The 27,199-nt window shown below is 43.0% G+C and overlaps 1 protein-coding gene across 1 annotated transcript in view; it reads left to right on the top strand.

The window, feature by feature from the left end:
- Positions 1-20,570, top strand: part of LOC109884622 (dnaJ homolog subfamily B member 6) — a 48,259-nt gene extending 27,689 nt beyond the window's left edge. Inside the window, exons 7-10 of the mRNA XM_031801684.1 lie at positions 893-1,028; positions 1,170-1,240; positions 1,733-2,062; positions 19,804-20,570. Of these exons, the coding sequence (XP_031657544.1) occupies positions 893-1,028; positions 1,170-1,240; positions 1,733-2,062; positions 19,804-19,832 (566 nt within the window). The 3' untranslated portion in view covers positions 19,833-20,570. The remainder of the gene's footprint in view (positions 1-892; positions 1,029-1,169; positions 1,241-1,732; positions 2,063-19,803) is intronic.
- Positions 20,571-27,199: the final 6,629 nt, after the last annotated feature.

The following is a 27,199-nucleotide window of genomic DNA, read 5'->3' as shown; positions in this document are numbered from 1 at the left end:
CCTCCCTCCTTCACAGTGCATGACTTCACCTCTACCTCCTCTTCCTCCCTCCTTCACAATGCATGACTTCACCTCTACCTCCTCTTCCTCCCTCCTTCACAGTGCATGACTACACCTCTTCCTCTTCCTCCCTCCTTCACAGTGCATGACTACACCTCTTCCACCCTCCTTCACAGTGCATGACTTCACCTCTTCCTCCCTCCTTCACAGTGCATGACTACACCTCTACCTCCTCTTCCTCCCTCCTTCACAGTGCATGACTTCACCTCTTCCTCCCTCCTTCACAGTGCATGACTACACCTCTTCCTCCCTCCTTCACAGTGCATGACTTGACCTCTTCCTTGCTCCTTCACACTGCATGACTTCACCTCTTCCTCCTCCTTCCTCCTTCACAGTGCATGACTTCACCTATCCTCCCTCCTTCACAGTGCATGACTACACCTCTACCTCCTCTTCCTCCCTCCTTCACAGTGCATGACTTCACCTCTTCCTCCCTCCTTCACAGTGCATGACTACACCTCTTCCTCCCTCCTTCACAGTGCATGACTTCACCTCTTCCTCCCTCCTTCACAGTGCATGACTTCACCTCTTCCTCCCTCCTTCACAGTGCATGACTTCACCTCTTCCTCCTTCACAGTGCATGACTTCACCTCTTCCTCCTCCTCCTCCTCCTCCCTCTTTCACAGTGCATGACTTCACCTCTTCCTCCTCCTCCCTCTTTCACAGTGCATGACTTCACTTCTTCCTCTTCCTCCCTCTTTCACAGTGCACGACTTCACCTCTTCCTCTTCCTCCCTATTTCACAGTGCACGACTTCACCTCTTCCTCGTCCTCCTCCCTCTTTCACAGTGCACAACTTCACCTCTTCCTCATCCTCCTCCCTCTTTCACAGTGCACGACTTCACCTCTTCCTCGTCCTCCATGGCTGGAATGGATTGGATGGACAGCATCGGAGGAGGGATGGGAAATTTCAAGTCTGTCTCCACCTCTACGCGTGTCATCAACGGCAAACGCACCGCCACCAAGAAGTCAGTAAATCTGCATCCCAATTTGCACCATAAACCCTATTTAGTGTAAAACAAATGGTACCATTTGTTCCAGTGTTTGTGTCTCTGCATGGTTCCCTAAATATGATGATATGGGCGGTGACTGACTGTTCTTGTCAACAGGATCAAAGAAAACGGTCAGGAGAGAACAGAGATCGAGGAAGACGGGGTCTTGAAGACGGTGCTCATCAATGGTAATCCATCTACCCTGGGTCCCTCCCTCCCCTCATTCAGTCCCTTGTCAACTGTTCCTGACTAGCTGTGTCTGGGTTATTCTTCCTCCTGTCCCCCTCCTAACCCCCTCCTGTCCCCCTCCTGTCCCCCTCCTAACCCCCTCCTGTCCCCCTCCTAACCCCCTCCTGTCCCCCTCCTATCTCCCTCCTGTCCCCCTCCTAACCCCCTCCTATCTCCCTCCTGTCCCCCTCCTGTCTCCCTCCTATCCCCCTCCTAACCACCTCCTGTCCCCCTCCTGTCCCCCTCCTATCTCCCTCCTGTCCCCCTCCTAACCCCTCATGCCTCCCTCCTGTCCCCCTCCTAACCCCTCATGCCCCTCTCCTGCCCCCCTCCTAACCCCCTCCTTTCCCCCTCCTGTCCCCATCCTATTCCCTCCTGTCCCCCTCCTGTCTCCCTCCTAACCCCCTCCTGTCCCCCTCCTAACCCCCTCCTGTCCCCCTCCTTTCCCCCAGGTGTGGAGGATGAGTTGGCCTTGGCTCTGGAGCTCAGCAAGAGAGACCACCTGCCCCCTAGTCAACCCTCACAGACGCCCAGGCAACACCTTCAGCAGCAGGCAGAGAGGGCGTTACCTGTGGAGCTCCAGACCCATCCACACCGACCCGTCTCCGGACCCCGGTCTATGGCCCAGCGCTCCTTCAGCTCAGCCCCCTACTTCCACTACCCTGACGTCCCCAGGGAGGAAGAGGATGATGATGAAGATCTCCAGATGGCCCTGGCCTACAGCCTGTCTGAGATGGAGGCCCAGCAGAGAGCGTCGGCTTCAGCACCAGACGTCATCTCAGGTGCTGGGGGTGTGGTGATGGTAGAGGTTGGGGGTGAGGCGGGGGTTGGGGTGGGGAGAGTGGTCCTAGACCTTGGCCCAGGCCAGTCAACAGCACCAAAGAAGAGGTCAGGGTCAGGGGACATGTCACCACACAGCAGCCCCTCTCCACTGGACCACAGGGGGCTCCTCAACCACCTCCAGGAGCAGGGAGCCACTGAGGAGTCGGCTGCTAAAACCACCAGCAGCACCACTGTGAAAAATAAAAAGTGTGGTTGTATGGTGTGTTGAGTGTGTGTGTGTGTGAGTGTGTGTGGTGAGTGTATGGTGAGTGAGTGTGAGTGTATGGTGAGTGTGTGAGTGAGTGTGTGTGTGAGTGTGTGTGTGTGTGTGTGGTGAGTGTGTGTGTGGTGAGTGTGTGTGTGGTGAGTGTGAGTGTATGGTGAGTGAGTGTGTGTGTGGTGAGTGTGTGTGAGTGTATGGTGTGTGTGTGTGAGTGTATGGTGTGTGTGTGTGAGTGTATGGTGTGTGTGTGTGAGTGTATGGTGTGTGTGTGTGAGTGTATGGTGTGTGTGTGGTGAGTGTGTGTGAGTGTATGGTGAGTGTGAGTGTATGGTGAGTGTATGGTGAGTGTGTGAGTGTATGGTGAGTGTGTGAGTGTATGGTGTGTGTGAGTGAGTGTGTGAGTGAGTGTGTGTGAGTGTATGGTGTGTGTGTGTGTGTGAGTGTATGGTGTGTATGAGTGTATGGTGTGTGTGAGTATATGGTGTGTGTGAGTGTATGGTGTGTGTGTGTGAGTGTATGGTGTGTGTGAGTATATGGTGTGTGTGTGTGAGTGTATGGTGTGTGTGAGTGTATGGTGTGTGTGAGTGTATGGTGTGTGTGAGTGTATGGTGTGTGTGAGTGTATGGTGTGTGTGAGTGTGTGTGTGTGTGTGTGTGTGTGTGTGTGTGTGTGTGTGTGTGTGTGTGTGTGTGTGTGTGTGTGTGTGTGTGAGTGTGTGTGTGTGTGTTCTCAGAGATCAAACTCTACTCCAGTGTTTATGTGTTTTTGCCCTTTCTGCAGTGTGTGCCATGCCTTGGCCCATTAGATGTATATAGAGCTGTCCGAGGGCCTTGTACAGTGTTGTTGTGTTGTGACTGCCTTGCTGTGTTCTCTCAGATGGCCACTTTTCACAATGTAGCCAACCAGCCAATAAATCTACAATGATCCCAGTTTACAGTATGTCTGTATATCAAGTCTGGGGGTTACAATTAACATCATGTCTTCATGTGCCAAGTCCACAGTCCCTTTTCTAAAGGAGCGTAGAAATAGAATGTCTATGAGTTTACCTGTCAAAATGCCGTGGTCAGACGGGCTTTTCCCCCTTTCTACTCATTCTATTTCTAGAGGAACAAAAACATGCCTCGCACTTTTGTCACATGCACAAAAAAATCTTTACATTTATTTGGAATTTTACCCCCTATTTATGGTATCCAATTGTTAGTAGTTACGATCTTGTCTCATCGCTACAACTCCCGTACGGGCTGGGGAGAGACGAAGGTCGAGAGACATGCGTCCTCCGATACACAACCCAACCAAGCCGCACTGCTTCTTAACACAGCACGCATCCAACCCGGAAGCCAGCCGCACCAATGTGTCAGAGGAAACACCGTGCACCTGGCGACCTGGTTAGCGTGCACTGCGCCCGGACCGCCACAGGAGTCACTAGTGCGCGATGAAACAAGGATATCCCTACCGGCCAATCCCTCCCCTAACACGAACGACGCTAGGCCAATTGTGCGTCGCTCCATGGACCTCCCGGTCGTGGCCGGCTGCGACAGAGCCTGGGCTCGAACCCAGAGTCTCTGGTGGTACAGCTAGCACTGCGATGCAGGCGCCCTAGACCACTGCACCACCCGGGAGGCTACGTGCACACATTTGCTTGTCACGTGCACACGTTTTATTGTCAAGTGCATAAGTACAGTGAAATGCTTACCTTGCGAGCTCTACCCAACAGTGCAGTAATCAATATCTAAATATTATAACTGAAAATGAAAACATAAGAAATTAAAGATGAAGCTTTATACTGGCTCAGTGTTCAGCACCTCAAAGAGGAAGCTTTATACTGGCTCAGTGTTCAGTACCTCAAAGAGGAAGCTTTATACTGGCTCAGTGTTCAGCACCTCAAAGAGGAAGCTTTATACTGGCTCAGTGTTCAGCACCTCAAAGAGGAAGCTTTATACTGGCTCAGTGTTCAGTACCTCAAAGAGGAAGCTTTATACTGGCTCAGTGTTCAGTACCTCAAAGAGGAAGCTTTATACTGGCTCAGTGTTCAGTACCTCAAAGAGGAAGCTTTATACTGGCTCAGTGTTCAGCACCTCAAAGAGGAAGCTTTATACTGGCTCAGTGTTCAGTACCTCAAAGAGGAAGCTTTATACTGGCTCAGTGTTCAGTGCCTCAAAGAGGAAGCTTTATACTGGCTCAGTGTTCAGTACTTCAAAGAGGAAGCTTTATACTGGCTCAGTGTTCAGCACCTCAAAGAGGAAGCTTTATACTGGCTCAGTGTTCAGTGCCTCAAAGAGGAAGCTTTATACTGGCTCAGTGTTCAGTACCTCAAAGAGGAAGCTTTATACTGGCTCAGTGTTCAGCACCTCAAAGAGGAAGCTTTATACTGGCTCAGTGTTCAGTGCCTCACTAGCTCAGAGATTAAGCTTTATACTGGCTCAGTGTTCAGCACCTCAGAGATGAAGCTTTATACTGGCTCAGTGTTCAGTACCTCAGAGATGAAGCTTTATACTGGCTCAGTGTTCAGTGCCTCACTAGCTCAGAGATGAAGCTTTATACTGGCTCAGTGTTCAGTACCTCACTAGCTCAGAGATGAAGCTTTATACAGGGTCAGTGTTCAGTGCCTCAGAGAGGAAGCTATATACAGGGTCACTGCCAGTACCACATTTACAATGTGCAGGGGTAATGGCGTATTGAGGTAGATATGGACATGTTGTCAAGGATACTGGAATATTGAGGTAGATATGGGCATATAGGCAGGGATACTGGCATATTGAGGTAGATATGGACATATAGGCAGGGATACTGGTGTATTGAGGTAGATATGGACATATAGGCAGGGATACTGGACTATTGAGGTAGATATGGACATATAGGCAGGGATACTGGAGTATTGAGGTAGATATGGACATATAGGCAGGGATACTGGAGTATTGAGGTAGATATGGACATATAGGCAGGGATACTGGAGTATTGAGGTAGATATGGACATATAGGCAGGGATACTGGAGTATTGAGGTAGATATGGACATATAGGCAGGGATACTGGAGTATTGAGGTAGATATGGACATATAGGCAGGGATACTGGAGTATTGAGGTAGATATGGACATATAGGCAGGGATACTGGAGTATTGAGGTAGATATGGACATATAGGCAGGGATACTGGAGTATTGAGGTAGATATGGACATATAGGCAGGGATACTGGAGTATTGAGGTAGATATGGACATATAGGCAGGGATACTGGAGTATTGAGGTAGATATGGACATATAGGCAGGGATACTGGAGTATTGAGGTAGATATGAACATATAGGCAGGGATACTGGCATATTGAGGTAGATATGGACATATAGGCAGGGATACTGGAGTATTGAGGTAGATATGGACATATAGGCAGGGATACTGGAGTATAAAGGGATTTCTGGAAAGTGACTGGTAGCAGAAAATAAGGACTGGTATATAAATAATAATATGAATAATGCTAATAATAATATTATTATGAATAATGATAATGATAATATGTAATAATGATAATGTTAATATTAATAATAATGATAATGATAATATGTAATAATGATAATATTAATAATAATGATAATATTAATAATAATGATAATAACACCAATGATCATAATAATAATAATATTATAAATAATAATAATGATAATAATGATAATATATTAATAATAATAATGATAATAATGATAATATATTAATAATAATAATAATAATAATGATAATATATTAATAATAATAATAATAATAATGATAATATATTAATAATAATAATGATAATAATGATAATATAATGATAATAATGATAATATAATAATGGTAATATAATAATGGTAATATAACGATAATAATTATGATATAAATAATAATTATGATAATAATAATGATAATAGTAATAATAATTATGATAATAACAATGATAATGATAATAGTAATAATAATTATGATAATAACAATGATAATGATAATAGTAATAATAATTATGATAATAACAATGATAATGATAATAGTAATAATAATTATGATAATAACAATGATAATGATAATAGTAATAATAATTATGATAATAACAATGATAATGATAATAGTAATAATAATTATGATAATAACAATGATAATGATAATAGTAATAATAATTATGATAATAACAATAATAATGATAATAGTAATAATAATTATGATAATAACAATGATAATGATAATAGTAATAATAATTATGATAATAACAATAGTAATGATAATATTAATAATAATGATAATATTAATACCAACGATACTATTAATAATAATAATGTTCATAATAGTGATCATAATTATTATAATAACAACGATAATGATAATAACCATAACAACGATAATGATAATAATCACAACAATGATAATGATAATAATCGCAACAACGATAATGATAATAACCACAACAACGATAATGATAATAATCATAACAACGACAATGAGAATAACCATAACAACGATAATGATAGTAATCACAACAATGATAATGATAATAATCACAACAACGATAATGATAATAACCATAACAATGATAATGATAATAATCATAACAATGATAATGATAGTAATCATAACAATGATAATGATAATAATCATAACAATGATAATGATAATAATAATCAACGGTATGGCATCAGAATAAGTTGTGGGTTCATGTTAGTGTGTGGTGGTGTGTGTGTGGTGGTGAGTGTGTGGTTGTGTGTGTGTGTGTGTGTGTGTGTGTGTGTGTGTGAGTGTGAGTGAGTGTATGTGTCCGGGTGTTAGTGTGAGTGTGGTGGTGAGTGTGTGTGAGTGGTGGTGTGTGTGTGGTGGTGAGTGTGTGGTGGTGTGTGTGTGTGTGTGTGAGTGTATGTGTCCGGGTGTTAGTGTGAGTGTGGTGGTGAGTGTCTGTGTGTATGTGTCTGGGTGTTAGTATGAGTGTGTGTGTGTGGTGGTGTGTGAGTGGTGGTGTGTGAGTGGTGGTGTGTGCGTGGTGGTGAGTGTGTGTGTGTGTGTGTGTGTGTGTGTGTGTGTGTGTGTGTGTGTGTGTGTGTGTGTGTGTGTGTGTGTGTGTGTGTATGTGTCCGGGTGTTAGTGTGAGTGTGTGTGAGTGTGTCAGTGTAGGTGTGTTTTCACAGTGAGGGATGGAGGGAGGTCTTCACGTTTAGAGGTCTTCATGTTTAGTTAACCAGCATTTACACTGCCTTTAGAAAGTATTCACACCCCTAGACTTATTCCACATTTTGGTATGTGGAATAAGAGTTCAAAATTAATAAATAAAAAATAATTCTCACCAATCTACACCCATCCGTCAATACATGTTAGAATCACATTTGGCCGTGATTACAGCTGTGAGTCTTCCTAGGTAAGTCTCTATGAGCTTTGCCCATCTGGATTGTATCATATTAGTCTTTAAAAAAACAAGCTCTGTCAAGTTGGTTGTTGATCGTTTCTAGACAGCCATTTTAATGTTTTGCCATAGATTTTCCAGCAGAATTAAGTCCAAACTGTAAGTAGTCTTCTTGGTAAGCAAGATTTGGCCTTGTGTTTTAGGTTATTGTCCTAATGAAAGGTGAATTCATCTCCCAGTGTCTGGTGGAAACCAGGTATTCCTCTATGATTTTGTATGTGCTTAGCTCCTTTCCGTGAATTTCTTTTATCCTAAAATAATCTCCAGTCCTTAATGATTACAAGCATACCCATAACATGATGCAGCCACCACTATGCTTGAACATATGGAAAGTGGTACTCAGTAATGTGTTGTGTTATATTCATAACACTTTGTATTCAGGACAAAAAGTGAATTGCTTTGCATCATTTTTTGCAGGATTATTTTAGTGACTTGTTGCAAACAAGATGCATGTTTTGAATGTTTTTGTTGTTGTTGAAGGCTTCCTTATTTTCAATCTGTCATTTAGGTTAGTATTATGGAGTAACTACAATGTTGTTTATCCATACTCAGTTTTCTCCTATTACAGCCATTCAACTCTGTAACTGTTTTAAAGTCACCATTGGCTTCATGGTGAAATCCCAGAGCGGTTTCCTTCCTCCCTGGCAACTGAGTTAGGAAGGATGCCTATAACTTTGGTGTGACTGTGTGTATTGATATACCATCTAAAGTGTCATTAATAACTTCACTATGCTCAAATGGATATTCAGTATCTGCTTTTGATTTTAATTTTTTTACCCATCTACCAATAGGTGCCCTTCATTGCGAGGCATTAAAAAAACCTCCCTGATCATTATGGTTGAATCTGTGTTTGAAATTCACTGCTCGACCTTACAGATAATTGTATGTGTGGGGTACAGAGATGAGCTAGTCATTCAAAAATAATGTTAAACACTATTATTGCACACATTTTTACTCCTGGACTTATTTAGGCTTGCCATAACAAAGGGCTTTAATACTTATTGACTCAGGACATTTCAGCTTTTCATTTTTTATCCTTTTCGAAAAACATAATTTGCTTATGGGGTCATTGGCTCAGCATAGTCTGGGTTAGAGGAGGGTTTGGTCAGGGTAGCCCATCATTGAAAACTAAGAAATTGTTCTTAACTGACTTGCCAAGTTACATAAAGGTTAAACAAATAGCCTCAACAGCACTCTGTAGGGTAGAGCCATGGCGTTGCCGGAGGACAGCTAGCTTCCGTCCTCCTCTTGGTACATTGATTTCAATACAAATCCCAGGAGGCTCATGGTTCTCACCCCCTTCCATAGACTTACTCAGTAATTATGACAACTTCCAGAGGCCATCTTCCAACCTATCAGAGCTCTTGCAGCATGACCTGAAATGTTGTCCAACCAATCAAAGGATCAGAGAAATAACCTAGTACTGAAAGCATAAGCTACAGCTAGCTAGCACTGCAGTGCATCAAATGTGGCGAGTAGTTGACTCAGAGAGAAAGTCAATAATTGAACAGTTTAGAACAACTTAATTTCTTTAAAAATGAAGGAGAAGAAAGAGAAATGTAGTAATCCACTATAAGTTTCACTCATTTAGCTAGTAAATGCAGTTTAGTTATTCAAACACCCTGCTCAAACAGAGGAATGCTATGTTAGCTAGCTGGCTATGACTATCCAACACAACACTGGAACTTTTCCAAGTCAAGGTAAGCTTTCGGTTTTATTAATTGAATGCCACCGGAGCCCGCCGGTTACTGATTATACACGGTAATGTTACTGTTGTAACGAGCTTACTAACGTTTCTGTTAGCTATGACTAGGATGTTACTTTAGCTAATATGGGGACAACGATGTAGGCTGTGTTTTTTTCCGCTTGGTCACACACAGCTGATGTGTTGTTCATTGAGGTCCACAAACAAACGTGTGAGGAGAGTGTTGCTCTGAAAGTGACCTTGTTCTGATGGTGCGTTGGGTTACCTAATCCGAGTTTATCATTTTAAAAGGCTAATTGATCATTAGAAAACCTCTTGCAATTTTGTTAGCACAGCTGAAAACTGTTGGTCTGATTAAAGAAGCAATAAAACTGACCTTATTTAGACTAGTTGAGTATCTGGAGCATCAGCATTTGTGGGTTTGATTACAGGCTCAAAATGGCTAGAAACAAAGAACTTTCTTCTGAAAACTCGGCAGTCTATTGTCGTGGAAATTTCCTTAATTACCAAATGATGAGAGAGCAAACCACACACCAGTCAGAGTTATGCTTAATCTTCACCTTTAATAATAATTAAGCTTTTGCAATAGCATTTTGACTTTTAACAGTTCAGTATCTCTAATGAAATGTTGAGAGTGGTCAACATAATGGCGACTGGGATCCTTTATAGCAAAGATCCACCCTCCCCCCTAGTTGACATGACAAACCACAGGTCTTAGGAACTTACACAAAGAAAGACTTTACTTCAGAGAGGAATATCCCCTAGCCAGACAGAATTGGCTATAACTTATCGTTCAGTTTGGTCTCCTAAACAAAGCTCTTATCTCGTCCTTGGTACAAAATGGCTTCAGCCGACCATTTTTCTAAGGAGCGCAGGGTACTTCCTGTTTGAGCTTTTGTTTGTAATCCGGAAGCAGGAGTATAGAGTCATAATCCGACTTGCCAAAGGGGGGGGGGGGGGCTTGTACAGTGCCTTGCAAAAGTATCCATCCTCCTTGCCGTTTTTCCTATTTTGTTGCATAACAACCTGTAATTGAAATTGATTTTATTTGGATTTCATGTAATGGACATACACAAAATAGTCCAAATTGGTGAAGTGAAATTTAAAAAATTACTTGTTTAAAATAAATCTAAAATATACTGATAAGTATATTTATTCAACCCCTTTGCTATGAAGCCCCTAAATAAGATCTGGTGCAACCAATTACCTTCAGAAGTAACATAATTAGTTAGAGTGCACACAGGTGGACTTAATTTAAGTGTCACATGATCTCGGTATATATACAACTGTTCTGAAAGGACCCAGAGTCTGCAACACCACTAAGCAAGGGCCATGAAGACCAAGGAGCTCTCCAAACAGGTCAGGGACAAGGTGTGGAGAAGTACAGATCAGGGTTAGGTTATAAAAAATATCCGAAACTTTGAACATCCCAAGGAGCACCATTACATCTATTATTAAAAAATGGAAAGAATATGGCACCACAACAAACCTGCCAAGAGAGGTCCGCCCAACAAAACTCACAGACCAGGCAAGCAGAGCATTAATCAGAGAGGTAACAAAGAGACCAAAGATAACCCTGAAGGAGCTGCAAAGCTCCACAGCATAGATTGGAGTATCTATTCATAGGACCACTTTAAACCGTGCACTCCACAGAGCTGGGCTTTACAGAAGAGTGGCCAGAAAAAAAGCCATTGCTTAAAGAAAAAAATAAGTTAACACGTTTGATGTTCACCAAAAGGCACGTGGGATACTCCCCAAACATATGGAAGAAGGTGCTCTGGTCAGATGAGACTAAAATGGATTTTTTGGCTATCAAGGAAAATGCTATGTCTGGCGCAAACCCAACACCTCTCATCACCCCAAGAAAACCATCCCCACAATGAAGCATGGTGGTGGCAGCATCATGCTGTGGGGATGTTTTTCATCGGCAGGGACTGGGAAACTGGTCAGAATTGAAGGACTGATGGACGGCGCTAAATACAGGGAAATTCTTGAGGGAAACCTGTTTCAGTCTTCCAGAGATTTGAGACTGGGACGGAGATTCACCTTCCAGCAGGACAATGACCCTAAGCATACTGCTAAAGCAACACTCGAGTGGTTTAAGGGGAAACATTTAAATGTATTGGAATGGCCTAGTCAAAGCTCAGACCTCAATCCAATTGAGAATCTGTGGTATGACTTAAAGATTGTTGTACACCAGCGGAACCAATTCAACTTGAAGGAGCTAGAGCAGTTTTGCTTGAAGAATGATGTGCCAAGCTTATAGAGACACACCCCAAGAGACATGCAGCTGTAATTGCTGCAAATGGTGGCTCTGCAAAGTTTTGACTTTGGGGGGTTAATAGTTATGCATGCTCAAATTCTCAATTTTTGTCTTATTTATTGTTTCACAATAAATAAATAAATGCATCTTCAAAGTGGTAGGCATGTGGTGTAAATCAAATTATACAAGCCCCCCCCCAAAAATCTATTTTAATTCCAGGTTGTAACAAAATAGGAAAAATGCCAAGGGGGGTGAATACTTTCGCAAGTCACTGTATGCTTGCTTGTGGGTAGAGGATCTGCGATCTAAGACTCTATCGCCCCCCTAGTGGTGAAGGAGACATGTTGATAGAAGTTGGGCAGTGATACAGTGATACAAACATAAAATCACTGTCAACCAGAAAAGCCTCCGCGTGGTTTCCTGCTTGTTCATAGCCTCGTGCAGTTCGTCGTGCCAGCTTGTTGTTGCCCTAAAGTGGAATATATTCAGCGTGTTATAACAGAAGCTCTCTCGGTGAGGTAGAAGGGTTGGCATTTGACGATCCATGTATTCCAAGACAGGTGACAGTTGAGAATTCCACTGCGCTAGAGTCAGAACATAATTTGTTGTTGATGAAGAGACATACACTTCCCTCTTCTCTATTTCCCTAAAACCGATGTCTTGTCCGCTCTGTGAATGGAAAATGCATTGAGTTAGATAGCCATGGGGTTGTTGCATCCGTTAAGCTAGCTTTGGATTGTCTATCAGAGGTGCTTCTATCTTCCATACCCAGTCTGCTGTGGCTGACTGACTGTGTGTCTTGTCTGTTCACTACTGTGTGTTTTGGAGGGGTTTCAGACACCCATATGGAATGTACCCCTGACAGAACTGATTTTCAAGGCAAAGGGAATTTGTCAGAACCTTGATACCTTGATTTTACAGTTTGACAGCCTCGCTGAGGGCTCAATTTTATGTGTAGCAAAATATGAATAGTTATGAAATGTTTCAAATGTTAAATGAATGTAATTTTATAACTCAAAATGTGGCTTTTAAACAGACTTTTAATAGTCTACATACTTTAAAATGGTAGAAACACACCCCATAATAATCACTTGGAACATTTAAAATGGTAGAAACACACCCCATGATAATCACTTGGAACATTTAAAATGGTAGAAACACACACCCCATGATAATCACATGGAACATTTAAAATGGTAGAAACACACCCCATAATAATCACTTGGAACATTTAAAATGGTAGAAACACACCCCATGATAATCACTTGGAACATTTAAAATGGTAGAAACACACCCCATGATAATCACTTGGAACATTTAAAATGGTAGAAACACACCCCATGATAATCACTTGGAACATTTAAAATGGTAGAAACACACCCCATGATAATCACTTGGAACATTTAAAATGGTAGAAACACACACCCCATGATAATCACTTGGAACATTTAAAATGGTAGAAACACACCCCATGATAATCACTTGGAACATTTAAAATGTCAGGAACACACCCCATGATAATCACTTGGAACATTTAAAATGGTAGAAACACACCCCCATGATAATCACTTGGAACATTTAAAATGGTAGAAACACACCCCATGATAATCACTTGGAACATTTAAAATGGTAGAAACACACCCCATAATAATCACTTGGAACATTTAAAATGGTAGAAACACACCCCATGATAATCACTTGGAACATTTAAAATGGTAGAAACACACCCCATGATAATCACTTGGAACATTTAAAATGGTAGAAACACACCCCATGATAATCACTTGGAACATTTAAAATGGTAGAAACACACCCCATGATAATCACTTGGAACATTTAAAATGGTAGAAACACACCCCATGATAATCACTTGGAACATTTAAAATGGTAGAAACACACCCCATGATAATCACTTGGAACATTTAAAATGGTAGAAACACACCCCATGATAATCACTTGGAACATTTAAAATGGTAGAAACACACCCCATGATAATCACTTGGAACATTTAAAATGGTAGAAACACACCCCATGATAATCACTTGGAACATTTAAAATGGTAGAAACACACCCCATGATAATCACTTGGAACATTTAAAATGGTAGAAACACACCCCATGATAATCACTTGGAACATTTAAAATGGTAGAAACACACCCCATGATAATCACATGGAACATTTAAAATGGTAGAAACACACCCCATGATAATCACATGGAACATTTAAAATGGTAGAAACACACATGCATCATCCAGACATACAAAGGCACTAAACAAACATTAACTTTGGTAATTCTATTTAAATAATATTCAATTATAGTAAAATAAATGTTTCCCTTTTGCTTTAGATACTTTGATTACATCCAAATATATTTAATTGCATCCGTTGTCCTTTATTCTAGAAAGTGATTTTATGGACCTGGGTTAAACCTATTTCTAAGTGCCAAACTAAGAGAGACTGTTTTATATTGATTAGTGTTCCAGGCTGTTTTATATTGATTAGTGTTCCAGGCTGTTTTATATTGATTAGTGTTCCAGGCTGTTTTATATTGATTAGTGCTCCAGGCTGTTTTATATTGATTAGTGTTCCAGGCTGTTTTATATTGATTAGTGCTCCAGGCTGTTTTATATTGATTAGTGTTCCAGGCTGTTTTATATTGATTAGTGCTCCAGGCTGTTTTATATTGATTAGTGTTCCTGGCTGTTTTATATTGATTAGTGTTCCTGGCTGTTTTATATTGATTAGTGTTCCAGGCTGTTTTATATTGATTAGTGTTCCAGGCTGTTTTATATTGATTAGTGTTCCAGGCTGTTTTATATTGATTAGTGTTCCAGGCTGTTTTATATTGATTAGTGTTCCAGGCTGTTTTATATTGATTAGTGTTCCATGCTGTTTTATATTGATTAGTGTTCCATGCTGTTTTATATTGATTAGTGTTCCTGGCTGTTTTATATTGATTAGTGTTCCAGGCTGTTTTATATTGATTAGTGTTCCAGGCTGTTTTATATTGATTAGTGTTCCAGGCTGTTTTATATTGATTAGTGTTCCTGGCTGTTTTATATTGATTAGTGTTCCTGGCTGTTTTAAATTGAGGTACAGAGTTAATCTAGTTTTATATTGAGGTACAGAGTGAATATACTCTGCTCGTTTCATAACCAAAGCAAATAAGAAGGGAGATTGAGGACACCCTTGTTTTGTGCCTCTACCTATGAGGAAGGGATGCAATACTGTGCCGTTTATAGGAACACCTGTTTGAGGGGCGGAGTAAATAAGTGTGACCCAGTCAGTGAGTGCCTCTCCAAAAGACAATTGTTGCAGCCTCAAGCTCATTACCATAACGCAACGTTAACTATTCATGAAAATCGTAAATGAAATGAAATAAATATGCTAGCTCTCAAGCTTAGCCTTTTGTTAACACCACTGTCATCTCAGATTTTCAAAATATGCTTTTCAACCATAGCAAAACAAGCATTTGTGTAAGATTATTGATAGCTAGCGTGGCATTTAGCATAGCATTCAGCATGCAACATTTTCACAAAAACAAGAAAAGCATTCAAATAAAATAATTTACCTTTGAAGAACTTCAGATGTTTTCAATGAGGAGACTCTCAGTTAGATAGCAAATGTTAAGTTTTTCCTGAAAGATTATTTGTTTAGGAGAAATCGCTCCATTTGGTGCGTCACGTTTGGCTACCAAAAAAAAACGAAAATTCAGTCATCAAAACGCTGAACTTTTTTCCAAATTAACTCCATAATATCGACTGAAACATGGTAAACGTTGTTTAGAATCAATCCTCAAGGTGTTTTTCACATATCTCTTCGATGATATATCGTTCGTGGAAGTGTGCGTTCTCCTCTGAATCTCATGGGAAAATGCCTCCAGTTGAAGATTACGCACCATTTTAGACAAAGGACACCGGGCGGACCCCTGGTAAATGTAGTCTCTTATGGCCAATCTTCCAATAATATGCCTACAAATACATCACAATGCTGCAGACAACTTGGGTAAACGACAGAAAGGGCAGGCTCATTCCTGGCGCACTCACAGCCATATAAGGAGACAATGGAAAACAGAGCCTCAAAAATTCTGCTCATTTCCTGGTTGAAGTTTCATCTTGGTTTCGCCTGTAGCATGAGTTCTGTGGCACTCACAGATAATATCTTTGCAGTTTTGGAAACCTTAGAGTGTTTTCTTTCCAAAACTGCCAATTATATGCAGTCGAGCATCTTTTCATGACAAAATATTGCGCTTAAAACGAGCACGTTTTTTAATCCATAAATTAAAAGAGCGCCCCCTATATCCAAGAAGTTAATAACGAATCAGTGTCATCATTATCAATCACCTGAATAAATCTGCAGCTGATAGCACAGAATTATTACATTGCCAATTGAACCTCTGGTGGTTTGAATTGGAAATAAGGAAGCTGGAATGAAACTGGGTTGGGATTGGAGATATGGATAGACCTAATAGTACATTTCTGAACTAAATCAGTGGTAATCCAGGGAACCAGGAAGAAGTCAATCCTGCAGTATGATTTATGCAGATTAGAATACCATGTATCATTTCTATTGGCAGGATTGAAAAGTCTCCACACATCCGTTAGACCAATCACATCTAACATTTGGTGTATAGTTTTTGACCTGGGGCCTATCTTTAGTGTAGTAGGCTTTGGTTGCTTGTCAAGATTCACATCGAGTCCAGCATTCCAATCACCACCAAAATAACAGCTATACTGCAAAACCAGATGTATTAATCTGGTGAAAAAGAGCCGTAGAATCTTGCTCTCTCACCATTAAAGAGAGCCATGTAGGAAAACCTAGCAGCCTCATAATAATCAACTTTTATTTTTTAAAATTTGTATTTATTTCACCTTTATTTAAGTAGGCAAGTCAGTTAAGAACAAAGTCTTATTTACAATGACAGCCTGGATATAATAACTTTACGAGGCAAAGTGTCTAGGATCAGGTCCCTCTTGTTATTAATTAGGACGTTAAGGGGCATCACTGATCCTAGATCAGCACAATAACTCTGAGACACTTTGTGAATACAGGCTCTGATTAAGTTCTAGATTCCCCTAGATGTATTTATTATTTTGTTCTGGTCTTTTGGTTTTGGCTAGATTGGGTACAGCTATGGACAGAAGTGACTTTAGCTCAAATTCTACAGTTGTCCCCGAAGCGACTGGACCATGCAACTTTTGGTCAGTCGTTGTACTCCATCTAGCCAAAACTGCACCGCCCTATGGGACTCCCAATAATGGCCTGTTGTGATACAGCTTGGATAGAATATCTTTTAAGAGGTAGATTCTTGTGAATTTGTAAATCTCTCTATTTTGGCTATTATAGGAGGCTGAGAACATTTGTCCAACATGATCTTTCTTAAATGTCCGATGTTCCAAATCTGTGAAATGGTTCTCTTAGAGAATCGCTTTTAGGCACCTTTTTCTTCTTTAGAAATGAAATAATGTTTGTTTTTTAACAGGAGAAAGCCTCCCTTTTATGTTTGAAGATAATACTAGCCATCTAGATATGAAAATATTTAATACATTTATTTTTATTTTTTTATTTTACCTTTATTTAACCAGGTAGGCTAGTTGAGAACACCTTTATTTAACCAGGTAGGCAAGTTGAGAACACCTTTATTTAACCAGGTAGGCTAGTTGAGAACACCTTTATTTAACCAGGTAGGCTAGTTGAGAACACCTTTATTTAACCAGGTAGGCTAGTTGAGAACACCTTTATTTAACCAGGTAGGCCAGTTGAGAACACCTTTATTTAACCAGGTAGGCTAGTTGAGAACACCTTTATTTAACCAGGTAGGCTAGTTGAGAACACCTTTATTTAACCAGGTAGGCTAGTTGAGAACACCTTTATTTAACCAGGTAGGCTAGTTGAGAACACCTTTATTTAACCAGGTAGGCTAGTTGAGAACACCTTTATTTAACCAGGTAGGCTAGTTGAGAACACCTTTATTTAACCAGGTAGGCTAGTTGAGAACACCTTTATTTAACCAGGTAGGCCAGTTGAGAACACCTTTATTTAACCAGGGAGGCTAGTTGAGAACACCTTTATTTAACCAGGTAGGCTAGTTGAGAACACCTTTATTTAACCAGGTAGGCTAGTTGAGAACACCTTTATTTAACCAGGTAGGCTAGTTGAGAACACCTTTATTTAACCAGGTAGGCCAGTTGAGAACACCTTTATTTAACCAGGTAGGCTAGTTGAGAACACCTTTATTTAACCAGGTAGGCTAGTTGAGAACACCTTTATTTAACCAGGTAGGCTAGTTGAGAACACCTTTATTTAACCAGGTAGGCTAGTTGAGAACACCTTTATTTAACCAGGTAGGCTAGTTGAGAACACCTTTATTTAACCAGGTAGGCTAGTTGAGAACACCTTTATTTAACCAGGTAGGCTAGTTGAGAACACCTTTATTTAACCAGGTAGGCTAGTTGAGAACACCTTTATTTAACCAGGTAGGCTAGTTGAGAACACCTTTATTTAACCAGGTAGGCAAGTTGAGAACACCTTTATTTAACCAGGTAGGCTAGTTGAGAACACCTTTATTTAACCAGGTAGGCTAGTTGAGAACACCTTTATTTAACCAGGTAGGCTAGTTGAGAACACCTTTATTTAACCAGGTAGGCTAGTTGAGAACACCTTTATTTAACCAGGTAGGCTAGTTGAGAACACCTTTATTTAACCAGGTAGGCAAGTTGAGAACAAGTTCTCATTTACAATTGCGACCTGGCCAAGATAAAGCAAAGCAGTTCGACACATACAACAACAGAGAGTTACACATGGAGTAAAACAGACATACAGTCAATAATACAGTATAAACAAGTCTATATACAATGTGAGCAAATGAGGTGAGAAGGGAGGTAAAGGCAAAAAAGGCCATGGTGGCAAAGTAAATACAAAATAGCAAGTAAAACACTGGAATGGTAGTTTTGCAATGGAAGAATGTGCAAAGTAGAAATAAAAATAATGGGGTGCAAAGGAGCAAAATAAATAAATAAATAAAAATTAAATACAGTTGGGAAAGAGGTAGTTGTTTGGGCTAAATTATAGGTGGGCTATGTACAGGTGCAGTAATCTGTGAGCTGCTCTGACAGTTGGTGCTTAAAGCTAGTGAGGAGAGATAAGTGTTTCCAGTTTCACATATTGAACTCTATATTCCCCTTTTATTTGATCCATCTGATAGGATGTACTTTTCACCAACATTTCCAGAGATATGTACTATATACTGTTGCAAACAACATAAAATACAAAAAAAAGAGAAATACAAACTTCAGTATGTGGTGAAAGAAAGGGAGACTGTTGCTTACATTAGGTGATACATTGCTTCGTGTTTGTTCTTAAGACGCTGCTCTGATCCAACTTAACCTCACCCTCTCTTGGTAGACACAAATGCTATCGTCTGTCATTCTATCTGCTCACGCACAGAGATCAAACTATTTCCATCTCTATGTGTTCACCTCTCTGGTCGCTTTAGATTCTCCATTTACAGTTAACCTTATAACAGGTTGATGCTAGGGAGAATCCTTTGGATGGCCCAATCCCACCTAGCATCAACCTAGCATCAACCATATGGCTAGCTTCCATATTAATGTTATTGTGTCTTTGAAGGCTAGCCATAGGCCTATCAGGGCCAAGTCATAGCTCACATATATCACTGTGTTTTCTGGTGGGTTTTTCTGTTCTGAGCAAGTACTTCTTCTAGGGCTCATTTTGCTGTTGTTTTGATCACTTCTGGGCCGGTTGTCACAAAGCGTCTAGGATCAGGTCCCCCATGTTATTAATTAGGACGTTAAGGGGCAACACTGATCCTAGATCAGCAATATTACTCTGAGACACTTTGTGAATACAGGCTCTGATTAAGTTCTAGATTCCCCTAGATGTATTTATTATTTTGTTCTGGTCTTTTGGTTTTGGCTAGATGGGGTACAGCTACGGACAGAAGTGACTTTAGCTCACATTTCTACAGTTGTCCCTGAAGCGACTGGACCATGCAACTTTTGGTCAGTCGTTGTACTCCATCTAGCCAAAACCTGGCGTTTTTTTCTCTGTGTCACTCTTCTTACTTGCTGTGCTTCCTGTTTCAGACTCACACTTCCAGGCCTTCACGGGCTGATCTGATTGTCCGTTGCCCGTCTGACCCCTGACCTCTGAGCCTGAGGTAAAGCCCAAACAAAACAGTCTCCTCCTCCATCATCTGCTCCTCCCACCTCCACTGTTGCATCATCCAACCCTTCATCCCATCCTGCCCCCCGTCACCCCTAGAACACCACTAAACTCTGGGTCCCACCAGCAACCCATCTGTTTACTCTCCAAACCACGACGTACCCTGCGTTTTTCCCTCCAATACTCCCCGTAGTAGAAGACCTGAGTAGTAGACCTCTGGTTATCACAAGAGAACATAGAGGATATAGAAGAGAACGTACAACTGTTTTTTTTGCTGTGTTTACAGTAGGATGTAGGGAAGTTAATATAACTTATTCAATAGTGAGAATGGGTGAACCTTGGAGAGGGAGGCAGGATGAATAGATTGGGGGTAGATGTCGGGGTTTGATTACAGGATAGCTAGTAGCTAGTTAACCGAGGATGAACAGGATAGCAAGTAGCTAGTTAACCGAGGATGAACAGGATAGCTAGTAGCTAGTTAACCGAGGATGAACAGGATAGCTAGTAACTAGTTATCCAAGGTTGAACAGGATAGCTAGTAGCTAGTTAACTGAGGATGAACAGGATAGCTAGTAGCTAGTTAACCCAAGATAAACAGGATAGCTACGAGCTAGTTAACTGAGGATGAACAGGATAGCTACTAGCTAGTTAACTGAGGATGAACAGGATAGCTAGTAGCTAGTTAACCCAAGATGAACAGATTGGGATAGATACGTATAGATGTAGACTAGAGAGAGGTGTACTGTAACTCCCAGCAGCCTTTGCTGTGGCTCTAATGTTGCGTCCATATCCGTTTGCTCCCAACAGGTCAAAGGTCAAATCTCCCAATGGTGCACCTTGTCTCTCAGCCCGCCCCTTTCAGCTTACTGTTGTCTCTCAGCCCACCCCCCTCTGGCGTACTGTTGTCTCTCAGCCCACCCCCCCTCTGGCGTACTGTTGTCTCTCAGCCCACCCCCCTCTCTGGCGTACTGTTGTCTCTCAGCCCACCCCCCCTCTGGCGTACTGTTGTCTCTCAGCCCACCCCCCCTCTGGCGTACTGTTGTCTCTCAGCCCACCCCCCCTCTGGCGTACTGTTGTCTCTCAGCCCACCCCCCCTCTGGCGTACTGTTGTCTCTCAGCCCACCCCCCCTCTGGCGTACTGTTGTCTCTCAGCCCACCCCCCCTCTGGCGTACTGTTGTCTCTCAGCCCACCCCCCCTCTGGCGTACTGTTGTCTCTCAGCCCACCCCCCCTCTGGCGTACTGTTGTCTCTCAGCCCACCCCCCCTCTGGCGTACTGTTGTCTCTCAGCCCACCCCCCCTCTGGCGTACTGTTGTCTCTCAGCCCACCCCCCTCTGGCGTACTGTTGTCTCTCAGCCCACCCCCCCTCTGGCGTACTGTTGTCTCTCAGCCCACCCCCCCTCTGGCGTACTGTTGTCTCTCAGCCCACCCCCCCTCTGGCGTACTGTTGTCTCTCAGCCCACCCCCTCTCTGGCGTACTGTTGTCTCTCAGCCCACCCCCTCTCTGGCGTACTGTTGTCTCTCAGCCCACCCCCTCTCTGGCGTACTGTTGTCTCTCAGCCCACCCCCTCTCTGGAGTACTGTTGTCTCTCAGCCCACCCCTCTCTGGCGTACTGTTGTCTCTCAGCCCACCCCCCCTCTGGCGTACTGTTGTCTCTCAGCCCACCCCCCCTCTGGCGTACTGTTGTCTCTCAGCCCACCCCCTCTCTGGCGTACTGTTGTCTCTCAGCCCACCCCTCTCTGGCGTACTGTTGTCTCTCAGCCCACCCCCTCTCTGGCGTACTGTTGTCTCTCAGCCCACCCCCTCTCTGGCGTACTGTTGTCTCTCAGCCCACCCCCTCTCTGGCGTACTGTTGTCTCTCAGCCCACCCCCTCTCTGGCGTACTGTTGTCTCTCAGCCCACCCCCTCTCTGGCGTACTGTTGTCTCTCAGCCACCCCCTCTCTGGCGTACTGTTGTCTCTCAGCCCACCCCCTCTCTGGCGTACTGTCTCTCAGCCCACCCCCTCTCTGTCGTACTGTTGTCTCTCAGCCCACCCCCTCTCTGGCGTACTGTTGTCTCTCAGCCCACCCCCTCTCTGGCGTACTGTTGTCTCTCAGCCCACCCCCTCTCTGGCGTACTGTCTCTCAGCCCACCCCCTCTCTGGCGTACTGTTGTCTCTCAGCCCACCCCTCTCTGGCGTACTGTTGTCTCTCAGCCCACCCCCTCTCTGGCGTACTGTTGTCTCTCAGCCCACCCCTCTCTGGCGTACTGTTGTCTCTCAGCCCACCCCTCTCTGGCGTACTGTCTCTCAGCCCACCCCCCCTCTGGCGTACTGTTGTCTCTCAGCCCACCCCCTCTCTGGCGTACTGTTGTCTCTCAGCCCACCCCCTCTCTGGCGTACTGTTGTCTCTCAGCCCACCCCTCTCTGGCGTACTGTTGTCTCTCAGCCCACCCCCTCTCTGGCGTACTGTTGTCTCTCAGCCCACCCCTCTCTGGCGTACTGTTGTCTCTCAGCCCACCCCCTCTCTGGCGTACTGTTGTCTCTCAGCCCACCCCTCTCTGGCGTACTGTTGTCTCTCAGCCCACCCCCTCTCTGGCGTACTGTTGTCTCTCAGCCCACCCCCTCTCTGGCGTACTGTTGTCTCTCAGCCCACCCCTCTCTGGCGTACTGTTGTCTCTCAGCCCACCCCCTCTCTGGCGTACTGTTGTCTCTCAGCCCACCCCCTCTCTGGCGTACTGTTGTCTCTCAGCCCACCCCCTCTCTGGCGTACTGTTGTCTCTCAGCCCACCCCCTCTCTGGCGTACTGTTGTCTCTCAGCCCACCCCCTCTCTGGCGTACTGTTGTCTCTCAGCCCACCCCCTCTCTGGCGTACTGTTGTCTCTCAGCCCACCCCTCTCTGGCGTACTGTTGTCTCTCAGCCCACCCCCTCTCTGGCGTACTGTTGTCTCTCAGCCCACCCCCTCTCTGGCGTACTGTTGTCTCTCAGCCCACCCCCTCTCTGGCGTACTGTTGTCTCTCAGCCCACCCCCTCTCTGGCGTACTGTTGTCTCTCAGCCCACCCCCTCTCTGGCGTACTGTTGTCTCTCAGCCCACCCCCTCTCTGGCGTACTGTTGTCTCTCAGCCCACCCCCTCTCTGGCGTACTGTTGTCTCTCAGCCCACCCCCTCTCTGGCGTACTGTTGTCTCTCAGCCCACCCCCTCTCTGGCGTACTGTTGTCTCTCAGCCCACCCCCTCTCTGGCGTACTGTTGTCTCTCAGCCCACCCCCTCTCTGGCGTACTGTACCAGCTGATCAACACTTTTTCAAAGTTTTATTTGAAAAAGAAAAGTAAATTGACAAAAACAAATGTATGTACTTTGTATGTGTGAGAGTGTATATAGCTAAATTAAATAAAGACTCTTTGTAAAGTATTTTCAACCATAAGTAACTCATCCACATTAAATAATTAGCATTTTAACGTGTCTTATAAGAGAAGTGTCCTGGAAAGCATTTTAAACCATATGACTACATGTTTCAATACCATGAGAATGTATGATAATAAAGTTATCTATATACGAATTGAAAGCTGATCAATTTGCCACACACCTTGAATGTTAGCCTGGTTGTACCAGACTGAAACTTGACACCGATCACCCCCTCACATCAACAACACGTGAATGTATTACGTATGAAAACACATGGTTATTTCTCCATTTCCAGCTACATCTGGTCTCCCATTCAGGGACCAACCAGGACCAACCCTGCTTAGCTTCAGAGGTAAACCAACCGTGGGATGCAAGGTGCTATGTTGTTGAAGTGAATGTGCCAAAACTTGCAACTGGAGAAAAGGCAGCGTAAGCAAAGACCAGGGTAACATTACCCAAGACCAGGGTAACATTACCCAAGACCAGGGTAACATTACCCAAGACCAGGGTAACATTACCCAAGACCAGGGAAACATTACCCAAGACCAGGGCAACATAACCCAAGACCAGGGTAACATTACCCAAGACCAGGGTAACATTACCCAAGACCAGGGTAACATTACCCAAGACCAGGGTAACATTACCCAAGACCAGGGTAACATTACCCAAGACCAGGGTAACATTACCCAAGACCAGGGTCACATTACCCGAGACCAGGGTAACATTACCCAAGACCAGGGTAACATTACCCAAGACCAGGGCAACATTACCCAAGACCAGGGCAACATTACCCAAGACCAGGGTAACATTACCCAAGACTAGGGTAACATTACCAAAGACCAGGGTAACATTACCCAAGACCAGGGCAACATTACCCAAGACCAGGGTAACATTACCCAAGACCAGGGTAACATAACCCAAGACCAGGGCAACATTACCCAAGACCAGGGTAACATTACCCAAGACTAGGGTAACATTACCCAAGACCAGGGTAACATTACCAAAGACCAGGGCAACATTACCCAAGACCAGGGCAACATTACCCAAGACCAGGGCAACATTACCCAAGACCAGGGCAACATTACCCAAGACCAGGGCAACATTACCCAAGACCAGGGTAACATTACCCAAGACCAGGGTAACATTACCCAAGACCAGGGTAACATAACCCAAGACCAGGGTAACATTACCCAAGACCAGGGTAACATTACCCAAGACCAGGGTAACATTACCCAAGACCAGGTAACATTACCAAAGACCAGGGTAACATTACCAAAGACCAGGGCAACATAACCAAAGACCAGGGTAACATTACCCAAGACCAGGGTAACATTACCCAAGACTAGGGTAACATTACCCAAGACTAGGGTAACATTACCCAAGACCAGGGCAACATAACCCAAGACCAGGGCAACATTACCCAAGACCAGGGTAACATAACCCAAGACTAGGGTAACATTACCAAAGACCAGGGTAACATTACCCAAGACCAGGGTAACATAACCAAAGACCATTGTAACATTACCCAAGACCAGGGAAAATTGCAGGAAAGAGGTAGGAGTTTTATTTAATGCCATTCTTATTAAAAAAAGTATCACTGAAAACATTTAGTTTTGCATCCATCTATAATTAATTTGCGTTCTCATTTAAACATGATCTCCCCACCACAGTTTCAGTAAAAAGCTGAGGGATGCAACCACTCTCAAATCCATTGATTATGCTATGAATGTAAGGACGGAACATCCATGAGATCAAAGTGATAGTTTTAACCCTGTTTTTAGGGCAGTGTTTGTTAGTACTCCAACCCTCCAGGCCTCCAGTGTTAACTATAGTACTCCAACCCTTTACAGTGTTTGTTATCGTCTAATGTTTTTACAAACACTGGCGTAATGTGGAGTTTCTTACACGTGAAACTACAAATATCACATGTGAAACTACAATTCCCATAAGTGAAAACATGTTATTCTCCTCACACGTGAAACTGCAAATTAGATTTTCACTCGTGATTGTTTTTCACGTGAACTTGCAATTTCACATGTGAAAGTGAGATTCTCAGTGAAAGTTTTTAACATGTGAAACTACAAATATCACATGTGAAACTACAATTCCCATAAGTGAAAACATGTTATTCTCCTCACATGTGAAACTACAATTCCCATAAGTGAAAACATGTTATTCTCCTCACATGTGAAAAGGTGGTGTTAACATGTGTACTCAACATATAATTAGTGGCGTGTATTCATGGATGACAAAATATTTACAAAAAAAACTAAGTAATAAAAAATATGTATCTTTTCGTCTCTCTGTGTTTCATAATATCTCACCGGAGAAAGCATCCTAGCGAGCGAAACAGTTCCCCTCTGTCTCTCTACGTGTAGACCATCTATCTGATACTGTCTGGTCCAAACGAGAAGGACATTGTTGCCGCCCGTAGCATAGAAGGCAAAGGGAAGCCAGCGAGCATCTGGCCTCCCTTCATAAAAAAAAAAGAGTATACAAAATTAGCCAATCAGCGTTGAGCTCAACTGTGAATGGTCTTAGTGATCCTCCCCAAACAAGTGTGAAGGGAAGCCATCTTGGATTTGGCATCACTCCTATCAAATCCCATGGAGAGCAACTTGAACTGTTGCATTTCATTGTGTTGTTGTCCTCCAGTGGGTAGCTAGCCAGCTAGCTAAGACCTTTTCTTAAATTAGCCATGGATGGAGATAGGGATGTGGACTTGTGGGTTTACTTCATTCTCCGTACTGGTCAATAATTATTACGCCGATTCTGATCCACCCATCAATTCATACATTGTTGTGCCCCTGGCCTGAGAGGATGGAAGTTCATTATGTAGCTAGATGTAGAAGGCTAATGTTAACTAGCTAACGTTGGAAGTTAGGCTAGTGAGCAAGCGTTTTAGCCAGGTAGCCTAGGACAACAAAAACTGAAAGTGTGTACTGTATGACAGAGTGATAGACCGTTTCAGCAACATGAAAGAGAGGAGAATGGCATGGATGTTTCTCTACAAGTATAGTGAGTCAACATGTTTTCTACTCGCACAACCACACGCACACACACGCACACACACACAACCCAGGAATCAGAACCATGGACAGCCCACATCATATTTAGCTTACGTTGATGGACTAAATTGTTTTTGGTATTTAGTTGTCACTGTATCTCTAAGCAGAGATGATTTTATATTGAGATGGTGCTGGAATAGAGGAGGCAGCTCCTGTTTTCTGTGCGACTTGCGATAACTCTCTGTGGTTCTAAATCAATATTTGTTTAGTGGTCTGAACGTGCTGTAGAACTGTCTGGTACTGTACTTTAACTTGACTGTGCTGTAGGTCTGTCTGGTACTGTACATTAACTTGACCGTGCTGTAGGTCAGGTAACTGTCTGGTACTGTACATTAACTTGACTGTGCTGTAGGTCAGGTAACTGTCTGGTACTGTACATTAACTTGACTGTGCTGTAGGTCTGTCTGGTACTGTACATTAACTTGACCGTGCTGTAGGTCAGGTAACTGTCTGGTACTGTAAATTAACTTGACCGTGCTGTAGGTCAGGTAACTGTCTGGTACTGTACATTAACTTGACCGTGCTGTAGGTCAGGTAACTGTCTGGTACTGTACATTAACTTGACCGTGCTGTAGGTCAGGTAACTGTCTGGTACTGTACATGCAGTATGCTATTGTGGACTTCACTGGACAGAAGTTGCTAGCAGGGTTTTGTTATAAAACAAAGGTGTGGTTGAATTAATTCTTATTGTCTCAGGCCTCTAGGTCTCTAATATATATCAGGGTCACAAGGCATATGAGCTAACAGGTTATAGAAAGAACGATGCAATTATCACAACACAGTTTGTTATATGGTTGTAATATGGGGGGAGGGGGCTTGGCCTCCCCGGTGATTTTACCCACGCACTGCTACTGAATTTAATAC

This window comes from Oncorhynchus kisutch, linkage group LG2, assembly GCF_002021735.2.
Source record: "Oncorhynchus kisutch isolate 150728-3 linkage group LG2, Okis_V2, whole genome shotgun sequence".
Taxonomy (NCBI): Eukaryota; Metazoa; Chordata; class Actinopteri; order Salmoniformes; family Salmonidae; genus Oncorhynchus; species Oncorhynchus kisutch.
Note: the sequence above shows the minus strand (reverse complement) of the source record. Positions and strands in the feature narration are given on the sequence as shown.